Source organism: Phyllopteryx taeniolatus, chromosome 4 (genome assembly GCF_024500385.1).
Source record: "Phyllopteryx taeniolatus isolate TA_2022b chromosome 4, UOR_Ptae_1.2, whole genome shotgun sequence".
Taxonomy (NCBI): Eukaryota; Metazoa; Chordata; class Actinopteri; order Syngnathiformes; family Syngnathidae; genus Phyllopteryx; species Phyllopteryx taeniolatus.
The window spans coordinates 22,566,616-22,591,170 of record NC_084505.1 but is presented as its reverse complement, the minus strand read 5'-3'; the positions used below and the strand labels follow the sequence as shown (position 1 = coordinate 22,591,170).

General features: G+C 41.8%; 1 protein-coding gene across 13 annotated transcripts in view; it reads left to right on the top strand.

The window, feature by feature from the left end:
• The window catches only part of cacna1ab (calcium channel, voltage-dependent, P/Q type, alpha 1A subunit, b), a 141,512-nt gene that overhangs the window by 64,365 nt on the left and 52,592 nt on the right, over positions 1-24,555 (top strand). For all 13 annotated transcript variants that reach the window (XM_061770675.1, XM_061770677.1, XM_061770670.1 and 10 more), the window contains 15 exons: positions 1,351-1,952; positions 3,375-3,667; positions 3,744-3,873; positions 3,951-4,080; positions 4,187-4,246; positions 4,930-5,036; positions 11,670-11,769; positions 14,148-14,308; positions 14,389-14,526; positions 14,902-15,103; positions 15,170-15,334; positions 18,750-18,860; positions 19,075-19,158; positions 23,731-23,847; positions 23,917-23,982. In XM_061770675.1, coding sequence (XP_061626659.1) covers positions 1,351-1,952; positions 3,375-3,667; positions 3,744-3,873; positions 3,951-4,080; positions 4,187-4,246; positions 4,930-5,036; positions 11,670-11,769; positions 14,148-14,308; positions 14,389-14,526; positions 14,902-15,103; positions 15,170-15,334; positions 18,750-18,860; positions 19,075-19,158; positions 23,731-23,847; positions 23,917-23,982 — 2,466 coding nt within the window. The remainder of the gene's footprint in view (positions 1-1,350; positions 1,953-3,374; positions 3,668-3,743; positions 3,874-3,950; positions 4,081-4,186; positions 4,247-4,929; positions 5,037-11,669; positions 11,770-14,147; positions 14,309-14,388; positions 14,527-14,901; positions 15,104-15,169; positions 15,335-18,749; positions 18,861-19,074; positions 19,159-23,730; positions 23,848-23,916; positions 23,983-24,555) is intronic.

The window sequence follows — 24,555 nt, the reverse complement described above, 5'->3', positions numbered from 1 at the left end:
ATCTCTGGGCGAGAGGCAGGGTACACCCTGAACTAGTTGCCAGCCAATCGCAGGGCACATTTAAACAAACAACCATTCGCAATCACATTCACACCTACGGGTAATTTAGAGTCTTCAATCAACCTACCGTGCATGTTTTTGGGATGTGAGAGGAAACCGGAGAGAACCTATGCAGGCACGGGGAGAATATGCGAACTCCCCACAGGCAAGGCCGGATTTCAACCAACCAAAGGCACCCTCACAAAAATGTGTTTACCAAGGGCTAACTGGATAAATATGCTATTACAAAGTATAATCACAAATTGCAACTTAGCAAATACAGTTAATGCATAAATGACAATAACATTCGTCTGTAAGCACCAACTTGAATTTCCCCGTCAATATAGTGAGTTATCAAGGACGGAGTGCAATCGTTCACGGTCACAAACTGCAAAGAACTCGATAGATGTAATTTCCCTCTCTATTTACATCTGCTGTTTTTTCACTGCGTTGAGGCCAGACGAAAAGTTGAAGTCAAGGTAGCCGCCACTACTACATCTTCTTTTCCTTTCGGCTTGTCCAGTTAGGGGTCGCCACACATCCTTTTGAATAGAAGCCAATCTCCTGCAATCTCTCTCTCACACAAACTGCCCTCATGTCTTCCCTCTCTACATCCATCAATCTTCTCTTTGGTCTTCCTCTAGCTCTCTTGCCTGGCAGCTCCATCCTCATCATCCTTCTACTAATATTCTCACTCTTTCCCCTCTGGACGTGTCCAAAGCATCGAAGTCTGCTCTCTCTAACTTTGTCTCCAAAACATCGAACCTTGGCTATCCCGCTGATGAGCTCATTTCTAATTTTATCCAAACTGGTCACTCCTAGAGAGAACCTCAACATCTTCATTTCCGCCACCTCCAGCTCTGCTTCCTGTTGTCTCTTCAGTCCCACTGTCTCTAATCTGTACATCATGGCTGGCCTCACCGTTGTCATAAACTTTGCCCTTCATCCTAGCAGAGACTCTTCTGTAACATAACACACCTGACACCTTCCTCCACCGTTCCAACCTACTTGGACCCGTTTCTTCACTTCCTGACCACACTCACCATTGCTCTGGACTGTTGACCCCAAGTATTTAAAGTCCTCCACCCTCACTATCTCTTCTCCCTGTAGCCTCACTCTTCCCCCTCCACCCCTCTCATTCATGCACATACAGTATATTATGTTTTACTTCAGCTAATCTTCATTCCTCTCCAGCCGCTACAACGATTGGTAATTAAAATAAGTAAATAAAAATTCTTACGTGTGTACCAGGCCTAAGTCTGCCAGATTTCCATTGCACTGTTTTATCCCATCTGGCACACTCTCTTGCAGGTGTCGTACCCGCAGAAAGGCCGTGGCGACATGAAGACCCACTTGGACCGTCCACTTGTGGTCAACCCGCAGGACAACCGCAACAACAACACCAACAAGACGGCTCCTGGCCAACTGCCCCTGGACCAGGAGTACCAGCGGCAGGACCTGGACCACAGCCAATGCGCTTCCCACCACCACCGTCACCATTACCACCACCACCATCACCACCAGAGGGCTGACACAGTGGAACCGCCTGGCCGGGACCAACAGGGGGCAGGGGGCGACGCGGACCAAGAGGCCAGCAACCAAGAGGGGCGGTCGGCGGAAGAAAGGCACAGCCACAGGAGCCACCGGGGGCATCGGCACAGGAACAGGGAGTGCCGAGAGAGTCGGGATGCTTGCAGCTCATCCCCTCGCCACACCAATGCAGCCGAGGGCAACAATGAGCACCGTAGAGCCAGGCATCACTGCAAGGCCGCCAGGGAGGGTGAGCCCGGGAGGAGGCACAGGTCCAAGGGAGCCGAAGATGATGGAGACAAGGGCGAAGACGGGGAGGGTCGGAAGACCAGGCGTCATCGTCACGGGAATCAGGATCGAAGCAGAGGACATCGCTCTAGAAAGTCAGTAGACAAACATTTCATTGTCTATGATTGACTGAATGACAGCAGCAAGGCTTTCGATTGGGTCGATGGTTGTAGTCAAGCCTTTTGCTTTGATGTGAGACACAAAGCCGGTGATTGGATAGATTATAGTAACAACGCAACAACACTGATTGTGTGGTATCAGAGAGTCTCTAGATTGGCCAAGTAGTAGGCGGTAGACCTGTGATTGGCTGGATGATAGCAGCAAGTTTTTCTACTGGATGTAACAAGTAACAAGCCTTGTGATTGGTTGCATAACTGTAGTTAAAGCTGGATGGTAGTAGCAAGGCTTGTGATTGGTTGGATGGCCGTAGTTAAGGCTTGATGGTAGTAACAAGGCTTGTGATTGAAGGAATGCCGGGAGGTATGGCTTTTGAATAGCTAGATAGTGTCAGTGATGCTTGACACTGGTTGAATAATATTAGACTTGTGATCGGCTGGATGATAGCAGCTAAGGCTTTTGATTGGCTAGGTGGTCGTAACAAGACTTTTGATCAGTTAAATGTGGTACAGTGTTTTTTTATTTTCTTGTTAGCTGCGGGTTCTACTTCTGATTCTAAATAAACAAGAGTTTTGATTAACTGTAAGGTTAGTAACAAGGCTTGTGAATGGATGAGTGATTGCAGGTACTGCGGTTGCAGCTAAAGTATGTGATTGGCTAGACAGTTGCGTGCTTGTGATTGGCAGGATGATAGTGACAAGCTTTGTGATTTTTTTTTGGGGTGGGAATAGCAAGGCTGTGATTGGCTCGACGGTAGTAACAAGGCTTTCATTGACTAAATGCTAGTATCAAGGCTTGTGACTGGAAGTTCACAGGTACTGCATGTGATGGCAGGAAGGTAGAAACAAGGCTTATGATTCGCTGGATGGATGTAGGTATTTGTTGTTATAGGCTGCATGGTAGGAACAAGACTTGTGATTCCCTGGGTGGAAGAAAGTCTTTTGATTGGTTGGATGGTAGCAACAAAGCTTGTGATTAAGTGAAGGGTCGCAGGAACTGCTTGTAATGCTAGTTAAAAGGCTTTCAATTGACTGGAAGGTAAGTAACACGGCTTGCGATTGACTGGATAGTAGAAACACATTTTTTGATTGACTGGATGGTAGAAACAAGGCTTTTGATTTGCTCGATGGTCGTAACATGGCTTGTGAATTAATAGGTTTGTAGGTAATGCCTATGATTGGCTGGATAATAGTTAAAGGGCATGGATGCATGGAAGCTATGAGGATTTTGATAGGCTAGGTGGTAAGCAACAAGGCTTCTGATTGACTTAAGGGTCTCAGGTACTGCTCGTGATGTTAGAAGCAAGACTTGTGATTGACTAGATGGTATAATAAAGGCTTTAGATTGGCTGGGTCTGGTATATAGCAGGTAAAGTTCATTCATCATCCTCCTTCCACCAGGGAGCCACACAGTGCCGGTCCCAGCCTGTCCACCACGCGACCCATACAGCAACACAACGAGGACCTGGACAACTTGCGCAACAACAGCAAGTTGGCCAGTCGGCCTTATGACCTGCCGCCGCCAGATGACCCGGACCACGTCAACAACTTGCTGAACTGCTGTAACGCTGACACCCACACCTTCCTGCACAGCATGGACAGTCTGATCCTGAGCAGCATGGCCAAACCTGACTATACCAGCATTGACATGCCGCCCGTCTACCCATATCCCTCAACCAATGCCATCCTGCAAGGTAATCACACTTTTTTTTTTTGCACTCAAACAACAGAATGGGGACCAGTTGAACATCTGTCTCGTCTTCTTCCCAGTGAACAAGAACGCAAACACGGACCAGAAGAAGGAGGAGAAGAAGGAGAACGACGATGACGAGGGAGACGAGGATGGACCCAAGCCCATGCCCCCCTACAGCTCTTGCTTCATCATGTCTACCACCAACCCGTGAGTAACACTCGCCAAGACCTGTTCTCGTCAAAACCTCACAGTTCTTCACAATGCAGACTCATTCTGTGTTGCAGTTTCAGGAAGTGCTGCCACTACATCCTCACCCTCAAATACTTCGAGTTTAGCATCCTGTCCGTCATCGCCATGAGTAGCATCGCGCTCGCAGCGGAAGACCCGGTGTGGCCAGACTCGCCGCAAAATAACGTAAGAAGCTCCGTCAGTGTTCTTATGTTGCATATTCTATTTTTCTTGATCTTGGGTCCTCTGTTTTACTTCTCTGCTAACTACTGTACACCCACTCCGTTCCCAGGTGCTGCGCTACTTTGACTATGTCTTCACTGGTGTCTTCACTTTTGAAATGCTCATCAAGGTACAATGATTTCACTATTTCTGTCTGTACATTTTTTCAATTAGACTTAAGTGCTTAGACTTCATCGAAGGTCCTATAGCCCTTAGCCCTTAGACTTAAAATAAACTTACAGTCCCCTCCAGAAGTATTGGAACGGCAAGGTCAAGTGCTTTGTTTTCATTGTATACTGAAGATATTTGGGTTTTAGATCAAAAGATGAATATGAGACAAAGGTTCAGGATTCCATCTTTTATTTCATGATATTTACATCTAGATGTGTTAAACAACTCTGAACCTTTTGTTTGAAACCACCCAGTTTTCAAGTGAGCAAAAGTATAATAATAATTTAATACTTTTGGAGGGGCTGTAAGTCCAATTGGCTGAATTTCCTCATTCCGTATGTAACAAATGCTTATTATATTCTATTAAAGGTACTGTAAGCTCCTCATTATTATTTTTATAGTATATGATTATTGTAAATGTTTCACATATAAATGAAAAGAATGATTGTAAATGTTTTACATATGTACTATACAATAATACACTATAATTCATCTAAAATATTACTCTAACCATGTCAACCAGATGAGTCACCATATTTTCCAATCCTCGACAGTGTAAACGTCATAATAATTTTAAAAATAAGAATGAGCAATGCATAAGATTGTGTTGTCCTGACGACTAACATGCTCTGTTTGGTCCAGATGGTAGTGCTGGGCCTCTTCCTCCACCAAGGCTCCTACTTCCGCGACCTGTGGAACATTCTAGACTTTATAGTGGTTAGTGGTGCTCTGGTGGCCTTCGCCTTCACGTAAGTAACTTCCTCCTCTGCCGTCATCTTCACCCCCAACACACCAGTCATCCTACTATATATCCGCAGAAAGACCCTTGTTTAGAGCCATCCGAGTGGCTGGACAATGTTGATGTCTTCTTGAAGCAGATCACAGCACTGATCCACTTCCTCTTCTAAACTATCTCTCTATGTTCTCCTCATCACTGACATTGTTTCAGCTGGTCTTTCTCTGTGTTCACCACCACGTCATCAATCATCTCACGTAGACCCCGCGGACCTCTGCCAAGGCTGAATGAAATTGAGAAAATCCGGATTGGAACGTGGTTTGATGTATTGTTAATACACACATTTGATTTAAATTGACATTTGTTTTGTTTTTGGGTTTTCAAGTGACTTAATATAAAAACACATTTAAAGAGTGGGCAAAAAAGGTGAAAAGAAATCTGGGGGGAAAGAGTCTTGCACTTGGCATTCCTGCAGGTTGTGGTGACGGGAATGTGATTAAAACCTGCCAAACACTTCAAAGGAGGAGGAAAAATGTCGGTTTTTGTAATGATAAACAAAAGATATGCTTATTGCAACATAAGCAAGAAATGCAATTTTAAATTGCTGCCATATTAGTATTTGTGATGACGTCATGATTAGAAGTCCACGAATCCAATTCTAATCAAATAATATTTTTTATTTTTCAGGTTTTCACTTGTTATAAACATAATTAAAATGTGGGAAAAGTGTAAAAAGTAGAAGGAAACGTCATAAATTGCTGGTGCTATTCCACTCCAGTCCTAAAGGTGGTGGTAATGGCCATTACACAGGGATTGACAACTGCTAAACACCTCAAACCAAGCGGCGAAAACAGGTTACCCTGTACCTTCCCGATCTGAACCTAATCATTTATCTCCTTTGAAACGTAACATTACCACCAGATTTGCATTTGTGCACTTGATTTTGAGGCCTTCTACATGGAGAAATTGGATAACATTGTAGAAAATCAGGGGCAAGAAAATCTTAAATTGCAGTTGCTATTGCGTTTTAGTCCTATAGGTTGTGGTAAATGACGTTTGTTAGTACGTTGTTTGCGATGGATTGTATGAGATTAATTTTCTCTAAAGAGGGAAAAAATGGTGTCTTTGCTCGTGCTTTAAAGATATAAGATTTATTGTCAGCTCCCTCACTTGATCAAAATTGAGCAAAAATGTTGTCGTTCATTTGTGTGCTTCCATGGTTTTACAAAGAATTCTTTTTCGACGCCACCACCCACCCACCTCACTTGCTCCAAATCAAAAGTCATTTGTTAGTGCTTGGTTTGTGATGGATTGAGTTTTGAGGATTAACATTTTCTGTTGTGTTTAAGATATTACAAGTAGGCAAATTTCCCTCCATCAGAGGTGTGCAGTGTAGAACAGGCTTTAAAGGCATTCAATTTCAACCTTGGGTTTCAAGGTGAAGACCTTCAGGGCTCCTCAAAGGGCGGCCTGAGAAGTCCCAATTCACCACCATCCACATCCATCTTTCCCCAAAAGTCACCCTAATATCACTTTTCCTGTAAGTGTCTAATCTCTGGAACCATGACTCACTCTCCAAACTGTCTCCCTCCCACAACGTCCCAACGATTTTCCCGCCAAGCAGGCCGTGAGTCATCCCGTCCTCTCTTTTCACATTTATTCACATCACATGACATGACTCCACTTCCCCATTGGGACCCTCCCAATTCCTACCCTTAAATTATTTTATCCCAAGATCCATCCATCCATTTTCTACCGCTTATCCGAGGTCGGGTCGCGGGGGCAGCAGCTTTAGCGGGGACGCCCCGACTTCCCTCTCCCCAGCCACTTCATCCATCTCTTCAGGGGGGATCCCGAGGCGTTCCCAGGCCAGCCGAAGGATGTAGCCTGGAACACTTCACCAGGGAGGCGTCCGGGAGGCATCCGAATCAGATGCCCCAGCCACCTCATCTGGCTCCTCTCGATGTGAAGGAGCAGCGGCTCTACTCTGAGATCCTCCCGGATGACCGAGCTTCTCACCCTATCTCTAAGAGAGAGCCCGGACACCCTGCGGAGGAAACTCATTTCGGCCGCTTTTATCCGGGATCTTGTTCTTTCGGTCACGACCCACAGCTCGTGACCGTAGGTGAGGGTAGGAACGGTAAATTGAGAGCTTCGCTTCTTCTTTACCACAATGGACCGATACAAATTCCGCATCACTGGATCACCCCAAGATACTTGAACTCCTCCACTTGGGGCAGGATCTCATCCCCGACCCGGAGAGGGCACACCACCCTTTTCCGACTGAGGACCATGGTCTCAGATTCGGAGGTGCTGATTCTCATCCCAGCCGCTTCACACTCGGCTGCGAACTGAGTGTGTAGACATTACTTCCACATTCAACGCCGCATTTCGGTCATGTGGGCCAGTCACATGGGCAAGTCAGCCAATCAGTGTATTTCTTGTGACGTCGTCACCTCACATTGGTTACGCGGCCAATCAGATGCTTAAATACTGTAACAAGCAAGTGAACTGAGTGCTGTAGCAACCCGGCTCAGTTTATTACATTACATTGTATTACTACTTCGGTATACAGTCTGATTAGCACAAGATAAAAGGTGCTTTAAACATGTTAGTTAAAAACCACTCTCTTCGTCTCCCCTTACCTCCTTTTCCACCTCCTCCTTTCTCTCTCTCTCTCTCACACACACACAAACGCACGCGTGCACACACACACACACACACATTCACACACAAGCATTGCACAGTAAGTTTTCAGCATGGTCAGCATGCAATGGGTTTCACTGGAGAGTGTGGAGCTTGCAAACCCTCTGCATCCTCCCCATAAATGCTAAATGATACACTTTCATGATGGGAGTGCATGCTGGGTGTGCGCGCGTGTGTTGGGGCTCATGACAGATGAGCGCTCCATCTTCTTACACCTCCCCAGTGTTGACGTGCACGTCCAAAGCGCTTTGATAGCATCTCGGAGGACAATTGGCGATCTAATGGGGGCAATTTATGCAGCAGGCTCGCCCGCTTTCTGTAATTGATCATGATGCTGTAATAAGATAAGAATGAGTCAGAACGCATCCGCCCACGCAGCTTCGTCTTCGGCCTGAATTGCTTTTTATTCATGCATGTGTCGTATTCAGGTGGAAAGGCATTGACTAATAGCTGGAGGATTAACACATCTGTGACTTCAGATGTGTTCAAACAAATTTTGTTGGATTAAAAAAAAAAAATCTTTTTTTATTTGTATTTAATTTATATTTCCTTGTATTGGTTTTGTAATGTGATTTTTAAAATTCCTGTATTTATTTTTTAAATTTTCATTCTATTTTTATTTTAATTGCACAGTGGAACCTTGATAGAACGGACTAATGGGGGCAGGGCGTCGTCCGATATAGTCGAATGTCCATTACATTGAAGCAATTATTTATTTATTTATTTATTTATTTTTAGGCCATTTGCACCCTTATTACTGTACAGTACAAAATTATCATTTTGTAGGTTTTTTTTGTGGCCTAAAACACCCAGTGCAGTTCAAAGTTATTGTAAATAAATATTTTTAAAAAAGCTTGAAAATGTTTGAAAGTTTCACGGGTTATCCAAACTTGCCACGCCGGTGTGCGTGGTCATGGTGGCGTTGACGTAGCGTACTCCTCGTAGGTGAGTCGCTTTCATGAGCCGTGAGGAATTACTGTGCTTCCTATTTCCAAATCCGTTGCCAAAGCCGAACGGCTTGAGGAAAAAAAAATTCTGTATAAAAATAGCATGTTCCAGACTCCAGTGACTCGGAAATACGTCAGTCCCATTCTCTGGCTGCATTGCGCCACAGTGCCAGTAAACAACAACTGCCAATTCTGGAAATAAAAGGCTTTGTCAACCGCTGTTTAAGTGACAAATGGAAACTACTTTTGGACACATTGTTCAGTCATGACAGTCCCTTTTATCCAATAACCATTTGATCGGGGACCGTTTTATCGAGCTTCCACTGTATTTTATTTTTACTTTTTATTTTCATATTTAGTTCATTTTTATAGTATTTGATTTGATTTTATGTAATTGTATTTGTTTTATTTTCCATTTATTGAATGTCATTTGTGTTTTGTTTTCTTTCAATATATATATTTTTATATTTGTTTTATTTTCATTACATTGTATTTTATTTACAATGTATGGTATATTTGTTTTTATTTTTTCATTTTTATTTGATTTATATATTTGTAGGGGTATTCAATTTTTAAAAAGTTATTTTCTTTGTATTAGCCTTTTTATTGTAATTTATTTAAAATGTATTATGTCTATATTTTATTTGTATTTCATTTCATTCATATTTTATTTGTAGTTTATTTGATTTCTTTTTCTCCCATTTAATAAACTTCTTAAACTACGATATATGGGCTCACTAGGAATTAGACTGACCCTTTATTTAAAAGTATGTTGCTGTTTGGTTGCTATGTGAAAATATAATAATAAGTCATGTTGTTATTCTGAGCAAGCATGGAGCAAAATCCTCAGCCTGTTCTTGTGTTTGGTCGTCTTCAAAAGCAATTGGATTCTTGATACATAAAGCCAAAACCTCCTGAAAGCATCTCCAACTTGGACTTTGCTTTACGTTTGGCGGTCCCTCTCCGGTTGCTTTCCGTCCTGTTGTCTTTCTTCTAATTATGTGTGTCTCATGTAAATGTATTTTCTCCTCTCTTTCAACCTTTTCCTCTCTCCCGTCTGGTGTGTGCCATTTTTTTGTCCTCTTTTTCTTCCTCTGTCGCTCTCTAACCGCCACCACAGGAGCAGCACCCGGTAAAGTCCTCCTCATTCTCGTCCTGCAGAACCAGATCACTTGGGCTTCTCGCTCTTTCTTTCTTTGTTCTTCTGCTCGTCGTACTGTCGCCTCATCCTCGCCATGACGCTGCATTTATGGACTGTGTAGTAGCGTGTGAAAAACAACATTTTCTCCCTCGAATGTGACACCTAACCATTCGCTGGAAAGCTAAAAAAAAAAGTATACCCTGACATCTGTTTAGATGCAAAATGAAGGTGTTACAGGTCCATCACAGTAGGACGTGGGGGGAGCTTCAAAGACCCATGCCCTAAATTGAACAGAAAATCAACTATTTTGGTCTGAAGCAGCCATTTTAGGAGTTATTTGGTGTTAGAAGTGGGATCCAAAACCACGCATCTAGGGCATACTGCGACCTGAACGTCCTGTGGTCTGGATAGATAAATATGGTACCTTATTATACACCTGAGAGAAACTCCAGAAGTCATTTACGTCCAAAGTGGGATCCAAACCCATGTCTCTTGGGCCGACAACAACGTGAACTGTCTGTCATCTGGATAGATATTCTTTATTTTGTGTCAGAAGTCAGATCCAAATGCATGCCTTCAGGGCAGACAGTGACCTGAACTTCCTGGGATCAGAAGTGGCATCAAAAGCCATCTGATAGGGCAGACTGCGACCAGAACATCCTGTAATGTTGATATTGTTGATACTTTATTAATTCCCAGGGACTAATAAAACCATTTCAAAAATGGTTTGGTGTCAGAAATGGGATCTAAACCAACGCCTCCGGGTCTGACTGTGACCTGAATTCCAGCGATCTGGATAGATACATACTTTATTAACCTTGAAAGAAATTCCAGAAGTAGGTGTCAGAAGGAGATCCAAACCCACATGTCCAGGGAAGAGTGTGACCTCAACTTCCTGTATTCTAAATAGATAATGAATTGAAAATTTGATTTGATGTCAGAAGTGGGATCCAAACTCACGCCTCCCAGGTGTAGACTCAGACCTGAACTTCCTGTGGTCCAGAGAGACTTTATTATTTTATTAATCCCAAGGAAATGATTTGGTGTCAGAAGTGGAATCCAAACCTGTGCATTCAAGGCATTGTACTACAGACTGCCACCTGAACTTCTTTATTCATCCTGAGGGAAATGGAACAAAAAGTCAGCTATTTTGGTTTGAAGCAGCCATTTCAGGAGATATTTGGTGTCAGGAGTGGGATCCAGACCCACGCCTCCTAGGCCGACTGCAACCTGAACTTCCTGTCATCAAGAAATCTAGTTGATTCATTGTGTCAGAAGTGTAAACCAAGCACACAGTTTCAGGGCATATAGTGACCTGAACCTCTTCTCATTTAGATATGGAGTGGTTTATCAAATATTTGGTGTCAGAAATGGGATCCAAACCCTTGAAGTGGGATTCAAACCCTTGCCTCCGGGACAGACTGCCACCCTGACTCTCACGTTTCACTTTGCATCCACGTTGGCGACGTCATGCGATGCTCCACATGCATCACATGACCCCAGAGGTTCCGCTTAGCGTCCGTTTCCCGTCGTCCTCACGACAAATGTGGACGGCAGCGAGCGGACGCTAAGTTTTCCTCTCACTGAAGAACTTCATTTTTATTTTTGAAAAAGAAAGAAAGAGGTTTGGCTGGGCACTCTACCAGGAGATGCCTGTGGGCATGATGATGAATATGACGGTGATGATGATGATGATGATGATGCTTCATAACGTCCATGAAATCTCCCAAGACTTCTGTGGTTTCATGTTTGACTCTTATGTGTAATTCAGAAGAAGAGCCGCCCGTATGTCTTGTTTTTGTTTGAAAATAGCAAGTGATAATGTCGTTGTTGTTTTCCGGCTGGCCTGTAGGGGAAGCAGTAAGGGCAAAGACATCAGCACCATTAAGTCACTGCGAGTGCTGCGGGTTCTGCGTCCTCTCAAGACCATCAAAAGACTCCCCAAGCTCAAGGTAACGCTCGTACATTAGGCGTCCAACACCAAGGTCGATACGATACGTATCTCAACATCCGATTCGATATGATAACATTCTATACCATTCACTCCAATTACGATACTTATACTGTATGATTCACTCCTATTGCAACTGGGAGACGATACAATGCTGACCTTGTTTTTTTTCTTTTCATTTCCCAAAATGCTCTGTGAACACTGGGGCTTCACTAACCTGGGCACAAAAGCAAACAGATGTGGAAACTGATCTAGGATTTTGTCTGCCAAATGCCGCAGAGTTCATAATGGACCTTCTAGGAGGTGTAAATGCAAATGCATTTAGCAAACCTGGGACAAATTGCGGTGGCTGATTTTGCGTCTTGAAATACCACGTCTGAAAGGCATGTGCAAACCCACACCGCTGTGTGTAAACATGACCGTGTCACTATGCCAAGGAGGTTGCGCAGGCATAATTAAAGGCGACGGGGAGAACGGCTCTTTTCCTAATGTTGACAATTTTGAAATGCCAGAAACAAAAATGAGCATGTCATATCGTCTGTTCAGCAATGCAATTTTGGAGCTGTGGAATTGTCTAAGGCAGTGATTCTCAAAAGTGTGGCACGCAAAGCACCAGTCGTACACGGGCTCCCTCATGGTGGAGGAGTTGGTGGAGTGTCATTTTGCATGTCTGTGATGTACTGTGGTCCAAGCCCATGTAAAGCTTTATAAACCAAGAGGAGGATTCTTGTTTTGATAGTTAACCAGTGCACTGATTTGAGAACAGGTTTAATGTGTTGTGATTTCTTATTACCAGTGAGGATATGTGCAGCTGCATTTTTAAATAACTGAAATTGACGAGTCCCTTAGTTTGGCAATTGTTTTCAGATGGTAGATGGTAGGTTTTGTGATGTAGTCGATATGTTTTTTGAAATTAAGGTTGCAGTCAATGATTTCACCCAGATTTCGTACCTCACTTTTACTGTCCAGTGATAGTGATTTAAGATGTTGCAGTTTCATTTTTTTGCGCCTGTGCACCAAAAATTATTATTTATGTTTTGTATTAGATAATATTAGAATGAAACGTTTGGCCATGCATACAGCCCGTTTAAAACTTTTTTAAATCTGTACTGTTCAGTTCTTATTTTTAAAGAACAGTTCAGTGGCATTTAACTTTTACAGTAAGCGCATACATTTGCATTTAATCTCGAACAGTTTGTTTTTAGAATTTTTTTCAAAAGTAAGTTTTTTTTTTTTCACTTTCATGTGCAATATATTTTAAGTGAATCATTATATTTAGTTGTTGTTTTTTTTCCATTTTCCTGTAAGAGCAGTGTACTGTATATGTTCAAAATGTGCATAATGTTACAGTGGCTTAAACACATGCTGCAGCCTGCGGGCTATAATCTATACCAGTACTCCGGTCGGCGGCCAGGACACTCGGCTGGGCGTGTATGGTGGCGCATGCGACTTTGTTGACATAAGGCTACCCTAAAAGTCATCTTGTATTTGTTGAAAAGTAGTCTGTAATTATGACTTGTTAAACGATAGGTGTGTTTATTTGAAATTATATAGGAATTATCCTATATGGACCGGCCGTTCGGGAGTTGTCCCGAAGTTCCCAATTGGCACCCCGCCCCTGGTGGCTTACAATAAGGAATCTGCTTTTTATTAATAAAAGCGCTCTTGTTTTTTATGAACCCTTAGACCCATTACGTTACTGTATTTTAATGTTTGTCATTATGGTGGTATTTGGAGAGCCAAGTATTTTTTTTTAGGTGGTATTTGGTGGAAAATGTTTGAGAGCCACTGATCCAAGGGCTGACTTGGAGCCAGTCACAAGAAGGAGTCATGTCATATCACCTTTGGCAAAACTCCTTACAACTCTGCATCTGCTTGTGTCTGGGTCATTTCAGCACACTGTGACAAACTGGAGATGGCCTCTCCTAAAGCAATTTTCGCACATGCTTCTTGAGCTCTGAGCTCAATGTTTCAGAGAATGGGCAGATACAGCTAATTCCCACACACTCGGGGCGAGTCAAATCAAACGAAACATGGATTTTATGCAGTTGCTGGCTTCCTCAAAATTATCAGAGCAATAGATTTCTTTTCTGTAAGGCTCAGTAATACTGTATGTTTGTTAGCCTCTTCCATGAACACTTCCAATTCCTCCACTTCAAACTTAATTTTGCGGTGCTTTCCCAAATGTTCCACGCTGAAAACCATTCGAGCTACTAAAGCGCAAAACCCTCTTTTAAATATGGGAGTTTCCACCACTTTTTGCACTTGTTGCCAACAGCGAGCACTGTCTGTTAGACTGAGTGAACACGCAATTTAGCTCTCGCTATTTGCGATCTTTGTAAATCAGGCCCTTTAAAGTGATCTGTCTCCTCTCTCTAGGCCGTGTTTGACTGCGTGGTGAACTCTCTGAAGAACGTCCTGAACATCCTTATTGTCTACATGCTCTTCATGTTCATCTTCGCTGTGGTGGCCGTGCAGCTGTTCAAGGGTCGCTTCTTCTACTGCACGGATGTGTCCAAAGAATTTGAGCGCGACTGCAGGTTGGCCCAAACCTCGAGCTCGTGTATCTTGCGGCTAAATGCCGACCTCCGTGATCATGTCGATGCTGTGTCCCGGGCAGGGGCGAGTTTCTGATGTACGAGAAGGATGAGGTTAAAGCTCAGAAGCGGGAGTGGAAGAAGTACAATTTTCACTACGACAACGTGGCTTGGGCCCTGCTTACCCTCTTCACTGTCTCCACTGGAGAAGGGTGGCCGCAGTGAGTGTGCACGGCACACATGCACAAACACACAGAAAATATTCAGATTCATAATACTGCCAAAAGTAAGACGAAATTTTGCTCGAAAAATAAGACTTAATATTCCTAGAGTTAAATAAAATTGTTATTAGAATTAAGTTGAAATTATTGCCCTCAAGTCCTAATTTTGCAAGGAAAAAGCCTGTTTACATAATAATAGTCCTAATTCTAGAAAAGTAGTAAGTTGACCATATTAAAGTCTTAATATTACAGAATAAATATGTCATTTTGTGAGAAAAGAAATAAATACATTACGTAAAAACCACTGTATTTACAAAACAAAAATGCAAAAATTACTTTACTGAGTCTTAATAACAATCTTCATCTTTTCTGAAGGGTCTTAAAGGCCTCTGTGGACTCCACTTATGAGAACCAGGGCCCCAGCCCGGGTTACCGGATGGAGATGTCCATCTTTTACGTGGTGTACTTTGTTGTCTTCCCCTTCTTCTTCGTCAACATCTTTGTGGCTCTCATCATCATCACCTTCCAGGAACAGGGAGATAAGATGATGGAGGACTATAGCTTAGAGAAGAATGAGGTGAGGACGAGGAAGCCGCATGTCCCCATTGATGCATCAGAAACTTCACAAATGTTCTTGTTCCAGAGAGCCTGCATCGATTTCGCCATCAACGCCAAGCCCCTGACGCGCCACATGCCCAAGAACAAGCTGAGCTTCCAATATCGCATGTGGCAGTTTGTGGTGTCGCCCCCCTTCGAGTACAGTATCATGGCTCTCATTGCGCTCAACACCATCGTCCTCATGATGAAGGTCAGTCCCTGCAGGTGTTTGAGTCTGTCAAGAGGGCCGCCGAGCCCACATCATGAGAAAGGATGAACCTTAATCCTATTCGTAAACACACTGACCCTTAATTTACCTAATCCTAATCTTAACATGAGGTGAATAGAGTAGCCGAAAATTGTTCCCAAGTACGTGTACAGATATTTCAGAATATGATTCAACTCAACGTGAAAAGTGATGCCTTGAGATACGAGTGACTGGATTTTCAGAGTTTTTCGAGATACAAGCCATCGATTTTTTTTGCCGTGAACTTAACATACGGGCGCTGTATGGTGGCAGCAAAGTCAACTCACTTCATAATAAGCAACAGTTTGGCAGATAGTCAGAATCAGAATCATCTTTATTTGCCAAGTATGCCCAAAAACACGCAAGGAATTTGTCTCCGGTAGTTGGAGCCGCTCTAGTACGACAACAGACAGTCAATTGACAGAGAACACTTTGGAGACATAAAGACATTGACAAAAAACAGTCACTGAGTAATAAAGGGTTGCTAGTTATATGGTAAAGTTTTGATTGTCCGTTGGAGTCGGAGTTTGTCCTTTTTTGTAGCAGCACCAAACCAGTCTGTGGTGGAAGAACACAGGACTGATTCGATGACAGCTGTGTAGAACTGCTTCAGCAGCTCCTGTGGGAGGCAGTGCTTTCTCAGAAGCCGCAGGAAGTACATCCTCTGCTGGGCCTTTTTGAGGACGGAGTTGATGTTGATCGCCCACTTCAAGTCCTGAGAGACTGTAATTCCCAGGAACTTGAAGGTCTCGACGGTTGACACAAGGCAGCTGGACAACGTGAGGGGCAGCTGTGGCGAAGGATGCCTCTTGAAGTCCACGATCATCTCTACAGTCTTGAGCGTGTTCAGCTCCAGGTTGTGTCGGCCACACCACAGCTCCAGCCGCTTCGCTTCCTGTCGATATGCAGACTCGTCACCATCATTGATGAGGCCGATGACAGTGGTGTCATCTGCAAACTTCAGGAGTTTGACAGCCGGGTGCGCTGAGGTGCAGTCGTTCGTGTAGAGAGAGAAGAGCAGCGGAGAGAGGACACAACCTTGGGGCGCCCCAGTGCTGATGCTGCGTGTGGATGAGGTGGCCTCCCCCAGCCCCACCTGCTGTGTCCTGTCCATCAGGAAGCTGTAAATCCACTGGCAGATGGCAGGTGAGACGCTGAGCTGGAGAAGCCTGGAGGAAAGGAGTTCAGGGATGATGGTGTTGAACGCTGAGCTGAAGTCCACGAACAGGATCCTCGCGTTGGTCCCTGCACTGTTGAGATGTTCGAGTATGAAGTGCAGTCCCATGTTGACTGCATCATCCGCAGACCTGTTCGCTCTGTAGGCAAACTGCAGGGCGTCCAGCAGGTGACCTGTGACGCTCTTGAGGTGGTCCAGCACGAGACGTTCAAAGGACTTCATGACCACAGTTGTCGAGGCGACAGGCCTGTAGTCATTTAGACCCGAGATTGTAGGTTTCTTGGGGACTGGAATTATGGTGGAGCGTTTGAAACAGGATGGTACCTCGCACAGTTCCAGAGATCTATTGAAAATCTGTGTGACGACTGGAGCGAGCTGGTCCGCGCAGACTTTGAGGCAGGATGGGGACACATGGTCTGGGCCTGCTGCTTTGTTAATCTTTTGTTGTTTGAAGATGCGTCTCACATCCTGTTCGTGGATGGTTAACGCAGAAGTCAGAGGTATGATTGTGGTCGGGGGTGCGGCCGGATGGGTGTGGGGTGTGAAAGTGTCCTTTTCAAATCTGCAGTAGAAGGTATTCAAGTCGTTGGCTAGTGTGCTATTGTTCTCAGCTTGGGGGGATCGTCGCTTGTAATTTGTCAGCGATTGTAATGGATGCCAGACTGATTTAGAGTCGTTAGCGCTAAACTGTTTTTCCAAATTTGCTACATAGTTCCTCTTTGCAATGTTAATTTCTTTAGTCGGCTGGTTTCTAGCGTGATTATACAGGGCCTGTACCCTCTCAGATATGCGTCCTCCTTGGCTTGGCGAAGCTGCTTAAGTTTGGCAGTGAACCACGGCTTGTTGTTGAATGTGCGAAATGACTTTGTTGGTACACATACCTCTTCACACAAACTGATATAGGATGTGACCATGTCCGTATATTCACCCAGGCTGCCGGCTGAATTGTCAAAGACTCCCTAGTCTGTGCAGTCTAAAGAGCTTTGAAGTTCCATCTTGGCTTCATTTGTCCACTTTTTCACTGTAGCATTTAAGTTCTTGCCTGTATGTCGGTATTAAGTGAATTGAGCAGTGATCAGACGAGCCCAGGGCTGCACGAGGTTTGGCACGGTATGCGTTATTTAGTGTAGTATAGCAGTAGTCCAAAATGTTACTTTCTCTGGTGGGACAGTCGATGTGCTACAGTGTTATTACAGTGAACAATTATTTTAAAAAGAGGCCTCAAGCTGTATATCTTCACTCCTAGTTAGTTCACTGTCGAACTAAAGATTAAACAAAGACTAACATTTAAAACAACTACATTCTCTTTAACTAACACATAATGGAAAACTGCATAGATTAGCATCGATAGTCGCGGTGTTACAACCGTTTAGGCAACTGATAGAACAAACTGTGGAGCAACACATAGAGACAGACAATATAATATTCACGGGCATGTATTCTTTATCCTCTGTGACAAAGAACAATGAGCTTCTTGAGTCGCTGAGAGTAGTGGTGACTCTTTTTTGTATGTATGACTGTAGTATTATACTGCCGCCCAGGTGGCCAAGGCGGGCAAACCAAAATTTAATTATGGTATTACAATGTTTTTATAAAGTACTATATCATAGAGTACATTTTTCCTGACTAAAAAAAAGCACAATACACAAATTTGTATTTTTTTTTTTTTTCCATTTCAATGCTTAAAGATGATATGATATACAAGTGTTTTGAGTTTGGAGCGTGGTTACGGAACAAATTAAACTCGAATCGCAAGGCACCACTGTACAAAACGTCGCTGGCTGAAGTTTTTTTTTGGGGGGGAGAGAGAAGAGCAAAAATTTGAGACACAAGTATACTTCAGACACCCACCGCAAGATGGCAGCAGCGAACATCCGGCCACCATCAATTCACAATGGAAGGACAATATCAGTTGGTGGCGGTAATGCACCGTTAAGCTGGTGTGCCAACTGCCAATAAAATCCGCGGGAGAAGAACAAGGAACGACAGTACATAAGGGACAATGTTTTACGCTCACGTTTTCCGTGTTTGCATGTTTTTTTTTTTTGGCGAGCAAATGATATTACTGTGTGTTTTTGTACAAAGCAATATCGTTGAGTGCAGTTGTTCACAAACGCAAAACGTCATTTGAACTATGTTGGCTTCATCTTAAAATGACTTTATAATGCTAAACTATGCTCCAACCTGGAACACTGTGCGCAGTTTGATGGCGCCTCGCCGACGTACGATGTGGTCCTGAAGAACCTCAATATTGTCTTTACCACTTTCTTCTTCATGGAGTCCATCCTGAAGATCATCGCTTTCGGCCCTCTGGTGAACACGCACGCACACACACATGCTCAGATCTAGGCTCCCATCATTCATTCATGAGGCAGGTTTATTTTTGTAGACAGATCTGGAGCGTGTTGTCGATGTCCCCGAAAGACCCCAAAGTGTGCACGCCAACTGTCATCCTCCTTCATTCCCTTGTTTCCATGGCAACAAGAGTCTTTGGACGACTACTAACTTGCTCTTTTGTGCAAAACAGAATTACTTCAGAGACGCCTGGAACATTTTTGACTTTGTCTCTGTGCTGGGAAGCATCACCGACATTTTGGTGACGGAAGTAGGGGTAAGTGTTCGTAAATAACGAAACGCCACATCTGCGCCATAATTGTATTGTTTTTTGTGTATATGAATGGTTTCTGTGTATTATACACAGACGGGTCAGTATTTCATATAAATAATGTCCATGTGAGTCTTTCTCTGGTGTTCGCTGTTAGCAGCTGTTAGCTCAGCAGCATCTTTAATTCATGTTAACAACATTAGCAACGAGGATGCAAATGGCTGCCAAACAAGCGTGTCAGCGGTTAATAATGTGGAAATGTTCCCAAAATAAATGTTATTGAACCTTTGTGGGGAAAAAATTGGAATATCTCAAAATTGTGTTAATAAAAGAAAACAGACATCGTTTTGCAAAAACAAGGTATTTATATTATTTCAAAAAAGGTAGAAACAAGAAATAAACTTAGTTATGAGAGAAGAAAGTCTTAGTACAAGAAGTCATAACTTTAGGATTTTCTGATTTAAAACAAAAAAAATCCTATTTAGAAATAATGTTAAATTATAATTATTAATCCGAAACTGTAATTTATGAGAAAAAAAACATAAGATTTCGTCTTCATAATATGAAGAAAAAACTTAATTTAGCAAGAAACCCAATAATAATAAGAATGTATATTTGTTAGAATATTAAGATAAACATAAAAGTCCTAATTTTATTGAGAAAGGAAGTGTAATCTTCATATATCTATCAATCTATCTATCTTCAATAGTCATTGATAGAATAAGTTCGTAGTTTTTGCAAGAAAAAGTGGCAATGTTATTTTTCTAACAAAAAATATTTATATTACAAAAAATCTGAATGTACCAAAAAGATCAGAATTTTAAGATTTTATCTTTGTAATATTAATTAGTCATTTTTTATCAAACATTTCAATTCATGAGAAAAACGCGTTTAGAGAATTAATCCTTTGTTTTGCAAACCAAAAAAATTGCATTAAGAGTTTATTTTCATAAGTGTGAGGAAAAAAGTCTGAATTTTACAGAGAAACATAATATAACAAGAACATAGTTATAACCGTACAAGAATAAAGATAGAATTTTGTATAAAAAAAGTGTTATCAGACTTTAACTTGGTACGTTATGAGGAAAAAAATATACTTATTAATAGAAAAAAGACAATATTGCAAGAATAGTTATCATTTGTCAAGAATAAAATGTAGTGAAAATAAAGGTTTAAGAGAGTCTATTACAAATCTTGTATTCTATATGTAATCATAACAGTCATACTTTATTTTCGTGATTCATGAGCAAAAGTTATAATTTTACCATAAATATAATTATGGAGTATTGCAAAAATCATTCTTATTTTCATAATATTGTGAAATTGAGATTTTTGTTTTTCTCGTAATAGTATGACTTCAAAAGTCATAAGTTTACCCAGAAAGCTATTTATGAGAATATCCATCCATCCATTTCCATTACCGCTTATCCTCACCAGGGTCGCGGGCTGCTGGAGCCTATCCCAGCGAAGTCGTAATATTCACAGAAAAAAAACCATGCCATTTTACAACTCCACCAAAGGAAGTAGTTTGACTCATTTATTGCAGTGATACTAACAAGATCGGCACAGACAATGCGAATTACTGCCGAACGAGTGATTAACGAGCCCTCGGCCATGTTGGAACTGACGTCTGATTCGTCTGCTCAACGAACAAACCAGCCTGTGAACTTCCCATCCGTCACACCAAAGAGGGGCTTGAATCGCTGCTAACTTGTTGACTTGTTGTCATGGTGACATTTGTGAGCCTCATAATGACGCACTCTTCTTCTCTTTCTTCATGTCTTTCCACACTTTCTTTAACTTCTCTGATAAAACAATAATCCATCCAATCCCCCTCCCCCACACAAATGCACTATGAAATCCTTCATCGTCTTGTCCTTCATCCGTGTTGCTGGTGGTGATGATGATTATGATGACGATGATGATGTAATGTTTGTAACGTGCTCATGCCCCAACCACGACACACAATAAATATATATCTATCTATCAATATGTATAAATATATATTCCCCCCCCCACCCCCCACCCCCCAACTTCCTTCCCATTCATCCTTCGACATCATCGCACATGTAGAATCTGGTTGGTTTGTAATTTATCTCTCAAAGCTTCCTCTGCATCCTCATTGGTCGTGCTTCCAAAACCCCGCCCACTCCCTACCCCTGAGCCAGTCTTCCAACCAAACCTCTCCCCTCCCAACCTGGACAACCTTTGAACCCTGTGCATGCCCTCCCTGGATGAAACTGCAAAATATTAAATATGATTATAATAATGAATATAGTTATTTTTATTTATTTTAAATTTTAATATTTGTTATGGCAGTGTTTTTGGTATTGGAAAGTTAAGTTAAAGAAAAAAGGCGTAATACGAGAAAATATAAGAATAAGAACAGCTGGCCCACCTGCTTTTCTATGATGGACCTTCCAATGAATTACTTTTATTGGATTTATTTCATACAGAATAAAAAACAGGCTCCTTCAAAGTAGCGTTTTAGACGAGCATGTCTCACTGGTGACGACATATCTGCTATGGAAGGTAATTTCAGATTTAGAGTGGTGTATTTTCCAAATGGATTTCTGAGACATTCACAAATCTCAGGAAAACTCCATGTTCCATGATTTATAGCCAGCCTCAGACTTCAATGAGTGACTCCCCTTTTCTGTGTGCATGCACATTTGCCACAAATTAACGGGAGAATATGGCCCTATGAGAATAATAAATTCCCTAACTACAAAAAATGTCAGAATACAAGAAAACAACTCTACTACTTCTCAAGAACAAACAAAAAATAGAATAAAAAAAAAAAAAAATCTAGATAGTATGAGAAGTTGCAAATTACAAGAATTTTTAATATGAAACGTTTCCATACAAAAGTACAAATCTGAAAAAACAAGACAGTCCTAGTATGAGGAAAAATTAAAAATATTACTCCAATAAAGCCTTAATATTACGAGAATAAATTCAGAATATTACGCAAAACAGTCGTGATGCTAAATCTCAAAATTTATTTTCATCTCATTTAGAATTGAGCAATTGAGTTGAGGTTTTATTTGGTCACGTTATGATGGGGCTTATGATAATATTATAATTACACATTATTATCATGACGAAGATGAGGGCCTTTTCTTTTGGAAGTGAAAAGTGGTTTTGCAGTTAGCATCTTTTTGGAAAGCTTGAATCCAAAATCATGCATGTGGCTGTGAAGGTTTGCTGCTATGCTGAAACGCCGCTCAGTACTCCTTCCTCTTCCTCTTCCTCTTCCTCTTCCTGGCCTTGCCTGTCAACCACACACACAGCAGGGAGATGATAATTATGATCCAATCATTATTGTTTTTATCTCTTCTAATAATCAGCTTCACCGTGTGAAATCTGACAGTCTGAAAGTGGCGTTGACATCAGAACAATCTGATTGGACGATAGCCAATGGAAATCTAATCTGTCCCGTAGTCAAACAGCTTTATTGCCTTGAAGGCCGGGATGTCATCATAATTCATAAATGTCATAACTATTATTATAAAATATGGCCCAATCCAGCATTTACAGACTCCAAAAAATATTTGATTTGATTATGCTATTTTCCCTTAAAATTGGTTGATTAAGAATTATTATTTTTGTATTCATTTATCTCATGAAACAAATTGGTATATTGAATTGAAGTGATTAATAATAATGAATACATATGAGTAAAACGAACATTTTACAATATTTATTTTTTTGTTAACCTATTGGTTGATTCATTCAAATGAATTCGTCAATAATATAATTAAAATGCGAATGAATTATTTTGTTTTCAAAGTGAACAATGTTATATTCACATCTAATTTAAATAATTTAAAAGCATTTTTATTCATAATCAATCATTATTACTGAATAATATTATCAAAAGTTATTTAACAAATAAATGTCATTTTAATGTTTCATCTAAAAAAATGTCAATGAGAATGAATCATTTTATTATGAGCGTAAGCTTTTTATAAATATTTTAACATTTTATCTTCAATTAAATATAGGTAGGCGTCAGGTGGTCGACTGGTTAGCACCTCAGCTTCACAGTTCTGAGGACCCGGGTTCAAATCCGGCCTCGCTTGTTATATGTGTATGTACACACACAGATTTGTGTTTTTTTTTTGTATTCAAATGTTTAATTTTACATATTATTTACACGCACACACACACATATTTGTTTTGTTTTTTTACCTCTCTTACTAAATCTCCATGTGTGGTTTCCAGGCTGGGCCGGCTTCCTCCCTTCCTATAGGAATGTGTACCTTCTCGCCTCCACCTTGTGTGGCCTGCTTGCACCTCTAAGATCAGTGCATTTGCCCCCCCACACACAAAAAAAATTACAAATAAATCCTGCTATACCAGATTGGATGATGACTTTCAGTTAGTTTTACTTCTATTGTTCCTCCTTCTCTCCTCTCTTTTGTCCTCTTGGTGTTCCCTCCGGTTCCTTTTCACCCTCCCCTGCGTCCTTTCTGGCTGTCTCTGCTCTGTTTTTTTTCTCCCCCTGGCTTTCACTTATAAGATTGTTTAACATCGCATGTTTTTGTGCGCTTACCAGCGTTGTTCTTCTTGTAGGACAATTTCATCAACTTGAGCTTTCTGCGCCTGTTCCGCGCCGCTCGCCTCATCAAGCTCCTGCGTCAAGGCGAAACCATTCGCATCCTTCTGTGGACCTTCGTGCAGTCCTTCAAGGTAAGCACGCAGCCAATTGTGAGGCCTTTCCCAATCCTGACTGACACATCTTGATGTGTGTTCTCTCAGGCTTTGCCGTACGTGTGCCTGCTCATCGCCATGCTCTTCTTCATCTACGCCATCATTGGCATGCAGGTGAGGGGATTCACACCATATTCGCTCAATTATTTGGACTTGATTTGATTTTGGATTAGCTTTATATTATCATTTATGAACAATGTACATGTTTAAAGAGATATATGATAAGCAATTGTTATTAATTCATCATGGTTAATTATAGTATTGTTATATTATTATATTTAGTCATTATCTTATATTATTTTATTTTTCATTTGTATTACTAATTATATTGCTAATTTAATTTATAGTACTACATTCAATAATTTTATTAGTAGTAATAATATTATATATATAACAGCAACCCCGCCCCCCAAATCCACCCCCCCACCCACGACCTGAACCCGAATGGTGTTCTGCTATTGGACTTCTGTGCTCATCATGGATTGTCCATAACGAGCACCATGTTCACACATAAGGTTGTCTATAGCCAATCGCAGGGCACATATAAACAAACAACCGTTCGTACTAACAATCACACCTACGGGCAGTTTAGAGTCTTCAATTAGCCGACTGTGCATGTTTTTGGGATGTGGGAGGAAAGCGGAGTGCCCGGAGAAAACCCACGCAGGCACGGGGGGGACATGCAAA